Here is a 14,108-nt window from a genome sequence, read left to right on the forward strand (position 1 = left end):
GGGACCAGAGCATGTGCTTGTGTACCTCCGCTTCATTCAATATGGGGCTGCAGATCTCTGGGGGTCCATGATGTTCAGAAAATGGGATTAACCCTTTAAAATCTTACTGAAAGAGCACTGTGGGTAAAATTGATACTGTATTTTGGCTATTTTAGGGCCTGAGGGGCAGAGCTTGGTATGGATTCTCTCTTTATTGTCTTTGATCACTGTGTTATGCCAAACTTGAGCAGAGCCTCCTTTTGCAATTCCAGGCCTCTGAGATCTCCCCATCTCCCAGTTGTAATTTACGAGTGAACTTGTTAACAAGTGTATGTAACAACCTAGGTAAACGGTTGTTACAGTACCGTTGCTTTCCTCTCGTGGAGGGTGATGCCATGCTTGGAAGCGAGGAAGGATCCCTGTAACAGGTAACCAGTACATGCAACGCTGTTCTGACTCCAGGCCAGAAGGGAGAGCTCAAGACCCGGATTCAGGGGAACTTCCCTATATATTCTGGCCTGGGGAGGAGTTAGGCAGTCTGTGAGAGGAGTCTGTCGGAGGGACAGAGGAGAGAGGAAGCAGACAGAGAGAGTCTAAGAGAGGAAAGCTGGGGCCATGCAGACAAATGGATCTGCAGCTCCTGGATGGAGAGAAGAGAAACAGAGCAGTCTGTAGGAGACTGATGGGGGAAGAGAAGCACAGGAGAAGTAAAGAGCTGGAGGGAAGCTGTGACTGAGCTCCCTCCACCCTGAAGCGCAAGAAAGCGGTAGCCGGAAGACCGAGGTTGTGGGGGTAACTGTATGCCCCGCAGCAGAAACCGGCGGACAGGAGATTGCAGGTCGCCTGCCCACCATTAACACCCAAAGGCACGGCAGCACATAGAGCCCGGAGTCATACTTGTAAAAAGACACCTGTAAAAAGGCTCGCGCTGCCTGCCATGCGAATACTAAAAGGGACAGAAAGAAAGTGAGGACCTTGTGCGAGGCATAAGGCAGCAAGGGACTACAACACAGTGCAGAGAGGAAGGCTTCCAACCCCACCTGGCTAGAGGGATTCCCAAATCGCTTCTAAGCTGGCCGGACCACACCAGCACATGTGATCCTTACCCTGGACTGTGGCTGCCTTATACCAGTAAAAAGGTAAAGAGATTGCAACTTTGTGTCCTCTAATTCTTTCTACACCACCTAACACCTGTCCCTACTACATCGGGAGCCCTGGGGACTAAGCTTCACCTGTGGGAAGCCATACCATCAATGCTGCAGCACCATCACCCCAGTGGACCCCTTTAAGCAGCGTCGGTCATCCCTGACCAAATACAACAGGTGGCGTCACAAACAAACTTTATAAACTTTATTTCCCATTTACTTCAACCCCTTTTATTGGATGCCCAGGGCCACAGACCGGGTCACTGCCACCGTGACACATCCCTTTAAAAACAGGCCCAGTACCGAGTACCCTAAGGCCCTAGTGGGGTGCTCCATGTACACTTTCCCTACAGCGCCACCACAGGACAAGTGAAGCATTACTCAATTCTTATTGATTTTAACTGGATGTCCACATGATGTATGAATGTGCTGAGTCCTCCCAAAGGAGAGACGCTATGTTATTTAAAAAAACAGTCTCTAGTCCAGTATTTCCCAAACTCCAGTCCTCACGGACCCCAACAGGTCACGTTTTCAGGATTTCCATAGTGCTGCACAAGTGAGAGAACTCCTGATACTTCCATCACCTGTGCAATACTAAGGAAATCCTGAAAACATGACCTGTTGGGGTCCGTGAGGACTGGAGTTTGGGAAACCCTGCTCTAGTCCAACGTCTCATATCGAGTGGAATCTGTGACCAGCTGGAAGGATTTCCCTTCCCATACATAGTAAATCACAATAAGGAGACAATGTGTGAGGCTTATCTGATCAGCAGTCACATTGTGCTGTACCTATTAGAGAATGGGGTTCAATATTTCATCCTCTCCCATCTGAAGTCCTGTATCAGTCCGTTACAAGGGCAATGATCCCAATCTAAACTCTGATGCACATCTCTAGATACGGGATAATGGGAAATCTCACCCCATTCCATTTACTGTAAGGCTGCCGTCAAACTGGCAGTATTTGGTCAGTATTTTACATCAGTATTTGTAAGCCAAAACCAGGAGTGGGTGATAAATGCAGAAGTGGTGCATATGTTTCTATTATACTTTTCTTCTATTTGTTCCACTCCTGGTTTTGGCTTACAAATACTGATGTAAAATACTGACCAAATACTGCTAGTGTGACAGCAGCCTAAGGTTGTGTGCACAGGGTGTATTTTTTATGTGTTTTTTTCCTAGTTGATTTGGCCCAAAAACGCTAGGGAATCCTTATCCATTAAAGTCAATGAGAATCCTGAAGTGTTGTGCACATGATCAGTATTTTTCCTTTCAGGATTTGCTGTGCGTTTTAATCTGCAGCATGTCAATTCTTTGTGCCTTTTTGCCTGCGTTTTTGACCCATTGAATGCACAGGAAAAAAGTATTAAAAAAACGCATGGAAAAATGTTGGGATTTTCCTCAGCATTTTTGCTGCCAAGAGATGCAGAAACCTTGCAGAAATTTCTGCAAGCAAATACTCAACAAGTGCACATTCCGTAAGGGTGCGTCCAAAATAGTTGCTAATCTGTACTAGGATTTGCAAATTGCAAATGTTGCCATTTCTATGGTTGTAATTGTAAGAAAATAAAAAATCCATTCCCCCCTATATGAATAGCAGATATGCACTTTTCTATGAATGTTTACAAGAGTCGCTCCTAACTTACGCTGCCTCATGCCACTGATTGCCAGCAAGGAACAGGAATCTGGTGAGAAGGCCTGGAAGCCTATCAATGCATCCACCATTGGTTCATGCACTATTGGTTATTGTTTGCTGCTGTCTTATGTCCTATTACTTACCCGGGGGTCATTGATCCCCGTTATCCTTTCCTCTGGCCTGTCCAGCACCAGGAAGGCAGCGAGGTTAGCAGTGTAGGAGGCTACAATGATCATAGCAAATCCAGCCCATACCATCCCCAAGATCCGGGCAGAGAAGCTTCTTGGTGCCCCTGTGAAAGAAGACGTCATTAGTCTCTGCCATGGGAACATTTGATTTATTTCAACCATTTAGATTCTGATCCCTACTGCTGACCCCAGCTGACAATGCAGAATATAATGCAGGCAGGGGAAACAGATTGCTGGTAATTAATTATGTGTTCTATCATGGGAAATAAACATTCATGGCTGCCAAGTGCTACAACATCATTTATTGAAGCACTGTACTTATTACTATACTAATAAATGACCGTGTGCTGGAAAACACTTTTATCAGCAAGTCCAGGGTATGCCAAAGCTAAATATGTGTAAATCTAGGAGTGGAAGCAGAGCGCACAATATGGTGATACCCTATGGAGAGAGAGTAGGAGAGTGCTGGTTACACTCACCTGGTGGGGTTGTAACAGCTACAACTCCTATAAGAGAAATGGCTGCTGCTGCCCAGTGGCTGGTGGATAAAACCTCCAAGAGATATTGGATAAACACGTAGGTTGGCTGCGTTGCTGGAATAAATCAGTTCTTAAGAAAAGATGATGAGGAAGAGGCTTTTTATTCACAATGCATTTCAATGCCGTACCGGAGTTTTTCTCCAGTGAAAAAAAAAATACTTCATCACTTGAAAAAGGTGCCAGTACGATATTGAAACGCGTCGTGAATAAAAAGTATTTTCCCCATTATCTTTTCTGAAGAATTGATTTACTCCAGCAGCGCAGCCCACCTACGTGTTTATCCAACTGGATCCAAAGCTAAATATGACATGACACACATTAGGACTATGCCGATAGCCAACGACAGAAGCAGCTCTTTGTGCCCAGAGCAAGTAAAAACAATACATTATTGAAAAGGAACATCTCTCATGTGACAAATTATTCCTTTCTTATGGTAAGCATTTGGATAGTTGCTCCTGTGCCCAGGGGGCAACTAATAATAGGCGATATCGAGCTACACAGGAGAATACTTACTACTTGCTGCTAATTATGAATAGATCTACTTAGATCACATATATTAAATTCACCTTCTCCAATTCCAGAGTTCAGAAGGACACCCCAGGAGAACCACATAGCAGAAGACAGTGTCAGAGCATCCTCCTCTTCCTCTTCGGTGTTCACTTTGAAACGACCAAACGGACTGGAATTAAAAGTTTTTTTTACATTGTGTAGGTTAGTATATGCTAACCATGTAAATATAAAATATGATATTCAAGTTAGTAGGCAATTGAGGATGCTGAGTACTCCAGACCACAAGTGAGATGCAACAAGAGAGGGTTTATGTAGAGCTCAGCAACCAAGGAATCATTAGGACATTATGTGTAGAGTTACATGATACCTCCTAGGTCATTGGTCTTTAATTCATTTCAATAGTATAAATTATACAAATCAAGCTGTAAGGCTGACCTGAACCGATCCAGTAGATACAACATAACTGCCACCACGTGTACAGAGAGGCCAACCAGGAGCCATAGAGTACTCTGGAAAGGCTGCATAAATGAGTCCAGTGTACTCCTGGGGATTTCCTGTAACAACAGATGGTGTTATTATTATTATGTTTAATGCTTTACATATATAATTATATGCAGGAAATACCAAGGATATACCAGCTGTAAATATATAACTATGTACAGAAGATGTTCGGGTCATACAGACTGTACATATATAAGTATATACAGGAGATGCCTTGGTTATACCAGCAGTACATGCAATATATCATTTTATAACGATGCCCAGGTTATACCAGCATGATCCATATCACTATTTATACCAGTTTTACATATGTGACATAGTCAAAAATTTAAAATCCATAAGACATATCTCTGTCACATTGAACATAACTGGCGAAGAGAGAAAGAACTAACACTTCAACTGCCATTGAAGGACTCCACATTGGAGACGGGAAGTACGCTTCCCAGACATAAATTTCCTCTTATCAAAGAATGGCTTCCAGACCTTTTGGAGCCAGTGGTCAGTGATGAATATTGGGGTTTACAGTGATCCGATATTTGTGGGAGATATATTTTTGGCATTGTAGTGAAGGGACAAATGTAACACATTCACTCACATCACTGTTAGGCCATTCTAACACGTCCAACTTAATAACGGAAGATGGATGATGCTATCCAGGCCATGTTTCTTGCCTATATAAAGGTAAAATCGCAATAGGAAACATAACAACAATATCTACAGTCTGGGTACTCCAGGGGCGAAGATATCCGGTAAGTTGGGGATTTCATAACATTCTGAAAGACCTAGCACATTCCACACCTAACCCCCACAAGAGGAGGTATGTAGGGGTAGCCTTGATATAATAAAAAGCAGAATTAGGGTTTGGTCATTTGTCTGTCCTGGAAGGTGCAGCATGCTGTAGTTATGTCCGTTTGCTTAAGGAGTATCTCCTTTCACTAAGCTCAGAGCCATTTCCGTGACATCAGGTTTAGTCATTTTAATTTGTTATCTCTTTTATGTTATGTAATTATATATACCATATTGTTTTGTTCCCATTTTCTATTCTCTTTGTATATTTTTTTATAAACCCTGCGTATCTTTCTGGATTAAATATATAAATTGTAATAGTTCTATACTTCTTACACTGGAAACCGCACCCTTGAAGCCATATGCTACCCGTAATGATTGGTGGTGGCAGTTAGTAGTTCCCTTTTATTATTGTGGAGTGAGCAGTGATTGCATCGAGATATACGTATATATATATATATATATATATATATATATATATATATATATAATGCAATGGAATCAGAGGTGAATATACTATACACTCACTGTGAGTCCTCCAATAACCAACCCCTTTAATTTCTGAATAATATTCTAGTTGGTCTATGTTTTTCCTCTGCAATTTAAGGCAAAGTGCATTTTCTTTTGCTTATTTGAATGCTAAATTTTTTACATTTTATCTGAATACTTATCATGTTTTACTTTGCATTTTTTGCCATAGAAATAAAAGTCATGCCTCGCTTTGTAGCCAGATAGACTTGTTTTTTTCTAGATTTTTTTCTTTTGGTATTCTGCTCATTACATAAACAAACTACACAGTGCAAAGTCAATGAACTTTAGTTACCTTGTTCTTGAGAATGCCTTTAATTGGTTGCCCCAACCTGACTACCCCAATACACATGGACTAGGATGCATAGCCCTTACAAAGAAGTGTCCACCTGGAAGCTCTCAGAAAAGGAGAGATGACCCACATTTTCAGAAGAATTGGCAAATTTTCCAGGCGTTGCAAAAGCTATCAGCAAAGCATCGCTCCCTAAATTTCACCAGGCTCCGCTCTGATATTCAGATGCTCAATCAGGGGACAAAAATGTGTCCGAGAGGGGGTATGGCCTGTAAAAGGGGACATGTTTCCTAACAATTTTTCATGCACAAGTTTCCTTTTCAATGTGGAGCTCCACATTAAGGTAAATTGGCCCCAAAGCAACATCTCTCTGCAAGATTGGTAGGACAATCGATTAGTTCCGTACTGGCCAGTTCTGAGAAGGGTGTGGTGACCAGCACCAGTATAAGTCCCCATATTGTTCTTGTTCATTCTCACCAAATTCTACCCCACCTACCTTTTTCACAAGGATGGTCAGCCCCTGGTACTTAAATGGTTTTGAGAATTCGATGTATTGAGCGCGCTCGTTGTTGATGGTCAGCGGGGCGACGATCATGTCAGCTTGCCCGCTCAGTAGCTCACCCATCATCCCATTCCATTCTTTCTTATTACTGTTATTAACCTGAAATGAAACGATGACCACGCTTTATTCTCCATCCCGGCGCAGATGGACTCTCTTATCAGGTTAATCAAAGATGATTATAAGTGCAAGTTTTATAACATTAGGAACATCTGACAACAAAAGAGTCTAAGAGACAAATAGAATTTGTCAGGTATTATCCCAGATTAATCCACCAGCAGCTGCACGTAATCTGACAAGTGGATGAGCCAGTGGCATGTCGTCCCACCCGGCCTGCAGGGTCAGTCACTTCATTCTGGATTCAATGCTCTAATGTAGCTCCAATTCCTGCACAGTCTGCCAGACTATGCATGCATATCTACATGGTGAATATTTATTCACAGATATAATCTCTTATTTTGCCTGCCATTGAAGTCCATTCAACCAGGGTTGTAAAACTTTACCCAAGGGTGGCCATTTGGGAAGAACATCTTACATTTGTATGTGGGTTGGCTTCAGGTCTATGTGAGTCCTTGTCTGCCCCACCTCCAGATTGACAAGTGTCGAATATGACTTTAAAAGAGAAGGGTGCAGATTTGGGTAAAAGTGTTTGGGGCATGATCTAGGCCCTTCATTGTACACATCATAGACCTCATTCCAACCACTTTAAGTATAATTTAAAAAAAACACCCAATTTCAGGCTTATTTGTATAAGTCCCTCTCCATTCATGGTAACATTTTATTGGCTAGAATGGTAAACATATAAATTGTGGTAAATAATGGATGTGAATAATTAGCTGATGACCTCCACACAACTCACCCGCTCCTGGGTACCAAACTTCCCATCAGCCACTAGGTGAAACTCATAATTGAAGCTCATTTCCTTGGCGAGTTTGAGTAATAAATCAATACAGAAGCCATAACAGCATTGGGGTACGGTGGGTCGACCTAGTAACGAATGATGAAGATCAGAATATAGCATAGCAAAATAGAAAGAGAGTCAAGTCCACTCACTCAGAAAATCCTCTACCTGGAATGGTGTCATTGGGTCCTAAACATGGCACCTTTTTTATCAGGTCCCCAGTTATGGCATATTCTTCCTTACAGGATCCGTCCGGTAGAGCCGGTTTCACATACACAAACGGTTCTTGATGAATTGTAACTATCTGTGGGAGAAACGGCAGTGAATAAAATGAGAATAGTGTTGAAATAATGCTTATTATTGTACACTAGATGGTGGCCCGATTCTAACGCATCGGGTATTCTAGAATATGCATGTCCACGTAGTATATTGCCCAGTGACATACACTGTGTTCCAAATTATTATGCAAATAATATTTCCTCATATTTTCTCTAAATTACCTATCTGAATCGCAGTCATTGTTATTTTCCAGTCATCTACTATTCTAGTATAATTGCAATGTTTTGGAACAAACTGCCTATGAAAACAGTATCCTTTCTAAAAAAATAAACACTCAAAATGCATGTTCCAAATTATTATGCACAGCAGAGTTTTCAACCTTTTTTTTTTTATTTTGAACAAAAAAATGGTCAATTGTGAAGTTATAAGCATTATCAGCTTATTACAAAATGAAATCAAACAGTTTTCAATTAAAAACTTTATTCTAGGTGATCTTACATTTGCACATAGGACCCCTTGTTCGAAAGAAGCTTTTGAACTCTCTCGTCCATTGAATTTGTCAGTTTTTGGATGGTTTCTGCTTCATATGTTTTGCATGTGGACAGAATACCCTCCCAGAGCTGTTACTTAGATGTGAACTGCCTCCCGCCATCATAGACACTCCTTTTGATAATGCTCCAGAGGTTCTCAATGGGGTAGAGGTCAGGGGAAGATTGTGGCCACACCATAAGTTTGTCCTCTTTTATGCCCATAGCAGCTAGAGATGCAGATGTGTTTTTTGCAGCATGAGACGGTGCATTATCATGCATGAAAATGATCTTGCTGCGGAAAGCACGGTTCTTCCTCTTGAACCATAGCAGGAAGTGTTTTTAGAAACTCCACATAGATTATGGAGTTTATCTTTACCCCCTCAGGGATCATAAAGGGGCCGACAATCTCTCTCCCCATGATTCCAGCCCAAAACATTACTCCACCTCCTCCTTGTTGGCGCCTTAGCCGTGTTTTCATGGGGTGTCCATCAACCAGCCATCCTCCACTCCATCCATCTAGTCCATCGAGCGTTGCACGGCACTCATCTTGGAACAAAACAGTTTGGAAGTCAGTCTTCATGTATCGTTTGGCCCACTGGAGCCGTTTCTGCTTGTGTGCAGTGGATAGAGGTGGTTGACAGGATGGCTTACGCACAGCTGCAAACCTCTGAAGGACCCTGCATCTTGTTGTTCTGGGGACGTTGGAGGCACCAGCAGCTTCAAAAACTTGTCTGCTGCTATGACAAGGCATTTTTGCAGCTGCTCTTTTAACCTTACGCAATTGCCTGTTGGAAAGAGTCCTCAATTTTTCCTTATCAGCACGCACACATGTGTGCTGGGAATCAGCTACATACTTCTTGATTGTGCGATGATCATGATGAAGTGTCTTGGCAATGTTGATTGTAGTCATGCCTTGACCTAAATACTCCACAATTTGTTGCTTCTCAGCAGCCGACACATCCTTTTTCTTTCCCATTTTGGCAAAAAATGTAGGCTGCTTAATAATGTGGAACAGTCTTCTTAAGTAGTCTTGCCTTTATTTGGACACACCTGCCAAACTAATTTGCACAGGTATCTGCAATTGCTTTCAGTGATATAAAGAGCCCTGACACACATCACCATCAATGAGTTTAAATGACAAACAAAAAAATTCTAACCTTATCACTCCTAAACTCTTTGTGCATAATAATTTGGAACACAGTGTAGTATATTGCCTAGTTACGTAGTATATTGCCCAGTGACGTAGTATATTGCCCAGTGACGTAGTATATTGCCCAGTGATGTAGTATATTGCACAGCCACGTAGTATATTGCCCAGTGACGTAGTATATTGCCCAGTGACGTAGTATATTGCCCAGTGACGTAGTATATTGCCCAGTGACGTAGTATATTGCACAGCCACGTAGTATATTGCCCAGTGACGTAGTATATTGCCCAGTGACGTAGTATATTGCCCTGTGACGTAGTATATTGCCCAGCCACGTAGTATATTGCCCAGTGACGTTGTATATTGCCCAGTTACGTAGTATACAGCACAGAGCCACGTAGTATATTGCCCAGCGACGTAGTATATTGCCCAGATACATTGTATATTGCCCAGTGACGTAGTATATTGTCTAGTTACGTTGTATATTGCCCAGTCATGTCGTATATTGCCCAGTCACGTAGTATATTGCCCAGTGACGTAGTATATTGCCCAGTTACATTGTATATTGCCCAGTGACGTAGTATACAGCACAGAGCCATGTAGTATAATGCCCAGCCACGTAGTATATTGCACAGTCACGTATGTCACAGGTTAAAAAAATAAAAAATAAACATATACTCACCTTCCGCAGGCGCGTTGTAGCTCTGTCGCCTGTGTGGGGTGCCAGGGTGTGATGACGTCGTGGTCACATGACCGTGACGTCGACTCATGGCAGGTCCTTCTGCCAGACCATCCTTGCCACCGGAACGTGCCGCTTGTGCATGGACAGGCCGGAGCATCGCGAGGAGCGAGAAAGGCGGCGTAGGTGAGTATATAATGATTTTTGATTTTTTTAAATTATTTTTAACATTAGATGTTTTTACTATTGACGCTGCATAGGCTGCGTCAATAGTAAAAAACTTGGTCACACAGGGTTAATAGCGGCGGTAACGGAGTGCGTTACCCGAGGCATAACGCGGTCCGTTACCGCCGGCATTAACCCTGTGTGAGCGGTGACCGGAGGGGTGTAAGCGGGCGCCGGGCAGTGAGTGCGGGGAGTAAGGAGCGGCCATTTTCTTCCGGACTGTGCGCATCGCTGATTGGTCGTGGGCATTTTGCCACGACCAATCAGCGACTTGGATTCCATGACAAACAGAGGCCGCGACCAATGAATATCCGTGACAGACAGACAGAAGGACAGACAGACAGACGGAAGTGACCCTTAGACAATTATATAGTAGATATTCAATCAACTGCTAGTTACTATTGTTTAATAGTGCATGAGTTTCTGTCTCCAGCAAAAGTGTTATATTGCCAAAAAATCACTGTTTAAAAAAAAAAAGCAACAAGAAGTTCCTGGTCATGGTGTGTGTGGCACATTCTTTCACTTTGCAAGCGGACAGACACAATGCTAAAATCCTAAGCTATGATTAATACCAGTTGTAAGCTTTGCTATCTTTGTTCGTGAGTAAATATATATTCACGGTTGAACAGCTGGACAGTACAGGGATTAATCTGCTGCCAACAGGTTATGGACCCAGAAACCCAAAGACCCAGAGAACCGCCCAGAGGAGAGATAACAGCAGTGCACAAAGCATAAAAAGCAAAGATGGCCGCCAGCAGCAACTCTGTGAAGTTCACTGTGCTGCATCTAACTAACAAAAACTACCAATCCTAGAAATTCAAATTACAGTGGGTACGGAAAGTATTCAGACCCCTTTAAATTTTCCACTCTTTGTTTCATTGCAGCCATTTGGTAAATTAAAAAAAGTAAATTTTTGTTCTCATTAATGTACACTCTGCACCCCATCTTGACTGAGAAAAAAACAGAAATGTAGTAATTTTTGCAAATTTATTAAAAAAGAAAAACTGAAATATCACATGGTCATAAATATTCAGACCCTTTGCTCAGTATTGAGTAGAAGCACCCTTTTGAGGCAGTACAGCCATGAGTCTTCTTGGGAATGATGCAACAAGTTTTTCACACCTGGCTTTGGGGATCCTCTGCCATTCTTCCTTGCAGATCCTCTCCAGTTCCATCAGGTTGGATGGTGTTATGATCTGGTGGCCTAGGAGCAGCATGGGACGTACTCTGGAGAAGGTGGTACCTGTACTGACCGCAGATCCAGAACTTAACACCGCAACTAGAAGTAGCCGTGGAATGTACCTAACACTCCCTGGACATCTCGACACAGCCGGAGGACTAATTACCCCTAGAGATAGAAAAGGGAAAACTATCTTGCCTCAGAGAAAATCCCCAAAGGATAGACAGCCCCCCACAAATATTGACTGTGAGAGGAGAGGGAAATAACATACGCAGACTGAAATCAGAATTTAGCAAAGGAGGCCACTTCTAGCTAAATAGAAAGGATAGGACAGAGTACTATGCGGTCAGTATTAAAACACTAGAAAATATCCACCACAGAAAATACAAAATCTCCACATCTAACTAAAGACATGAAGGGTATATCTGCATCTCCAGAGATACCAGCTTGGCTGAACAAATCCTTATACAGACCAAGCTGGACAAAACAAAACATGGAAAATAACTTGAACGATTAGGCCCACAGCATGTGGACTGCAAAAAACAAAGCCAGAACTTATCTTTGTTGAAATGAACAGCAAGCAAGAGAGACCAGGCAGGGAAGTGAATCCTCCAGGAAACAATGGACAACTGGCACTAACTAAAGGGTCAAGCAAGACTAAATAGCCCAGTCAGAATTGCAATAAGTGGACACACCTGATGAATGCTGCGATCCAAAGACAGCAGCGCTACCACTTATAACCACCAGAGGGAGCCCAAGAGCAGAATTCACAACAGTAATAATCTTTATTTTTTTTTATATAGCGCTAACATATTCCGCAGCGCTTTACAGGTTGCACGCATTATCGTCGCTGTCCCCGTTGGGGCTCACAATCTAAATTCCCTATTAGTATGTCTTTGGAATGTGGGAGGAAACCGGAGTGCCCAGAGGAAACCCACGCAAACCCACGAGAACATACAAACTCTTTGCAGAGTCAAGTCCTTAGTGGGGCTTGAACCCAGGACTCCAGTGCTGCAAGGCTGCTGTGCTAACCACTGCGCCACCGTGCTGCCCCCCTTGAGGAGGGGTCACCGAACCCTCACCAGAGCCCCCAGGCCGATCAGGACAAGCCAAATGAAAGGCACGAACCAAATCGTCAGCATGAACATCGGACGCAACAACCCAAGAATTATCCTCCTGGCCATAACTGTTATGAACTGGTGGCCTAGGAGCAGCATGGACGAGCTCTGGAGTAGGTGGCCTCTATACTGACCGCAGACCCTGAACTTAACACATCAACTAGAAGTAGCCGTGGGATGTTCCTGTCACTCCCTAGACACCTCGTCACGGCCGGAGGACTAATTACACCTAAAGAAAGAAACAGGAATACTATCTTGCCTCAGAGAAAATTCCCAAAGGATAGACAGCCCCCCACAAATATTGACTGTGAGAGGAGAGGGAAATAACATACGCAGACTGAAATCAGAATTTAGCAAAGGAGGCCACTTCTAGCTAAATAGAAAGGATAGGACAGAGTACTATGCGGTCAGTGTTAAAACACTAGAAAATATCCACCACAGAAAATACAAAATCTCCACATCTAACTAAAGACATGAAGGGTATATCTGCATCTCCAGAGATACCAGCTTGGCTGAACAAATCCTTATACAGACCAAGCTGGACAAAACAAAACATGGAAAATAACTTGAACGATTAGGCCCACAGCATGTGGACTGCAAAAAACAAAGCCAGAACTTATCTTTGTTGAAATGAACAGCAAGCAAGAGAGACCAGGCAGGGAAGTGAATCCTCCAGGAAACAATGGACAACTGGCACTAACTAAAGTGTCAAGCAAGACTAAATAGCCCAGTCAGAATTGCAATAAGTGGACACACCTGATGAATGCTGAGATCCAAAGACAGCAGCGCTACCACTTATAACCACCGGAGGGAGCCCAAGAGCAGAATTCACAACAGGATGGTGAACGTTGGTGGACAGCCATTTTCAGGTCTCTCCAGAGATGCTCAATTGGGTTTAGGTCAGGGCTCTGGCTGGGCCAGTCAAAAATGGTCACAGAGTTGTTCTGAAGCCACTCCTTTGTTATTATAGCTGTGTGCTTGTGGTCATTGTCTTGTTGGAAGGTGAACCTTCGGCCGAGTCTGCGGTCCAGAGCACTCTGAAAGAGGTTTTCATCCAGGATATCTCTGTACTTGGCCACATTCATGTTTGGTTCGATGACAACCAGTCGTCCTTTACCTGCAGCTGAAAAACACCCCCATAGCATGATGCTGCCACCACCATGTTTCACTGTTGGGATTGTATTGGGCAGGTGATGAGCAGTGCCTGATTTTCTCCACACATACTGCTTAGAATTATCACCACAAAGGTCTATCTTCATTTCATGAGACTAGAGAATCTTATTTCTCATTGTCTGGGAGTCCTTCATGGTTTTTTTTTTTAGCAAACTCTATGCGGGCTTTCATATGTCTTGCACTGAGGAGAGGCATCCGTCAGTTCACTCTGTCATAA

General features: G+C 43.0%; 1 protein-coding gene across 14 annotated transcripts in view; it reads right to left on the reverse strand.

The window, feature by feature from the left end:
* GRIN1 (glutamate ionotropic receptor NMDA type subunit 1) overlaps positions 1 to 14,108 on the reverse strand; it is a 121,783-nt gene that overhangs the window by 33,348 nt on the left and 74,327 nt on the right. For all 14 annotated transcript variants that reach the window (XR_013221180.1, XM_077284066.1, XM_077284060.1 and 11 more), the window contains 6 exons: positions 7,729 to 7,864; positions 7,519 to 7,646; positions 6,597 to 6,761; positions 4,429 to 4,547; positions 4,050 to 4,162; positions 2,900 to 3,048 (listed from right to left, as the gene is read on the reverse strand). Coding sequence is in view for 13 of the 14 variants with exons in the window: in XM_077284066.1 (XP_077140181.1) it covers positions 2,900 to 3,048; positions 4,050 to 4,162; positions 4,429 to 4,547; positions 6,597 to 6,761; positions 7,519 to 7,646; positions 7,729 to 7,864 (810 nt within the window). In the remaining variant the exon portion in view is untranslated. The remainder of the gene's footprint in view (positions 1 to 2,899; positions 3,049 to 4,049; positions 4,163 to 4,428; positions 4,548 to 6,596; positions 6,762 to 7,518; positions 7,647 to 7,728; positions 7,865 to 14,108) is intronic.

This window comes from Ranitomeya variabilis, chromosome 2 (genome assembly GCF_051348905.1).
Source record: "Ranitomeya variabilis isolate aRanVar5 chromosome 2, aRanVar5.hap1, whole genome shotgun sequence".
NCBI classification, from domain to species: domain Eukaryota; kingdom Metazoa; phylum Chordata; class Amphibia; order Anura; family Dendrobatidae; genus Ranitomeya; species Ranitomeya variabilis.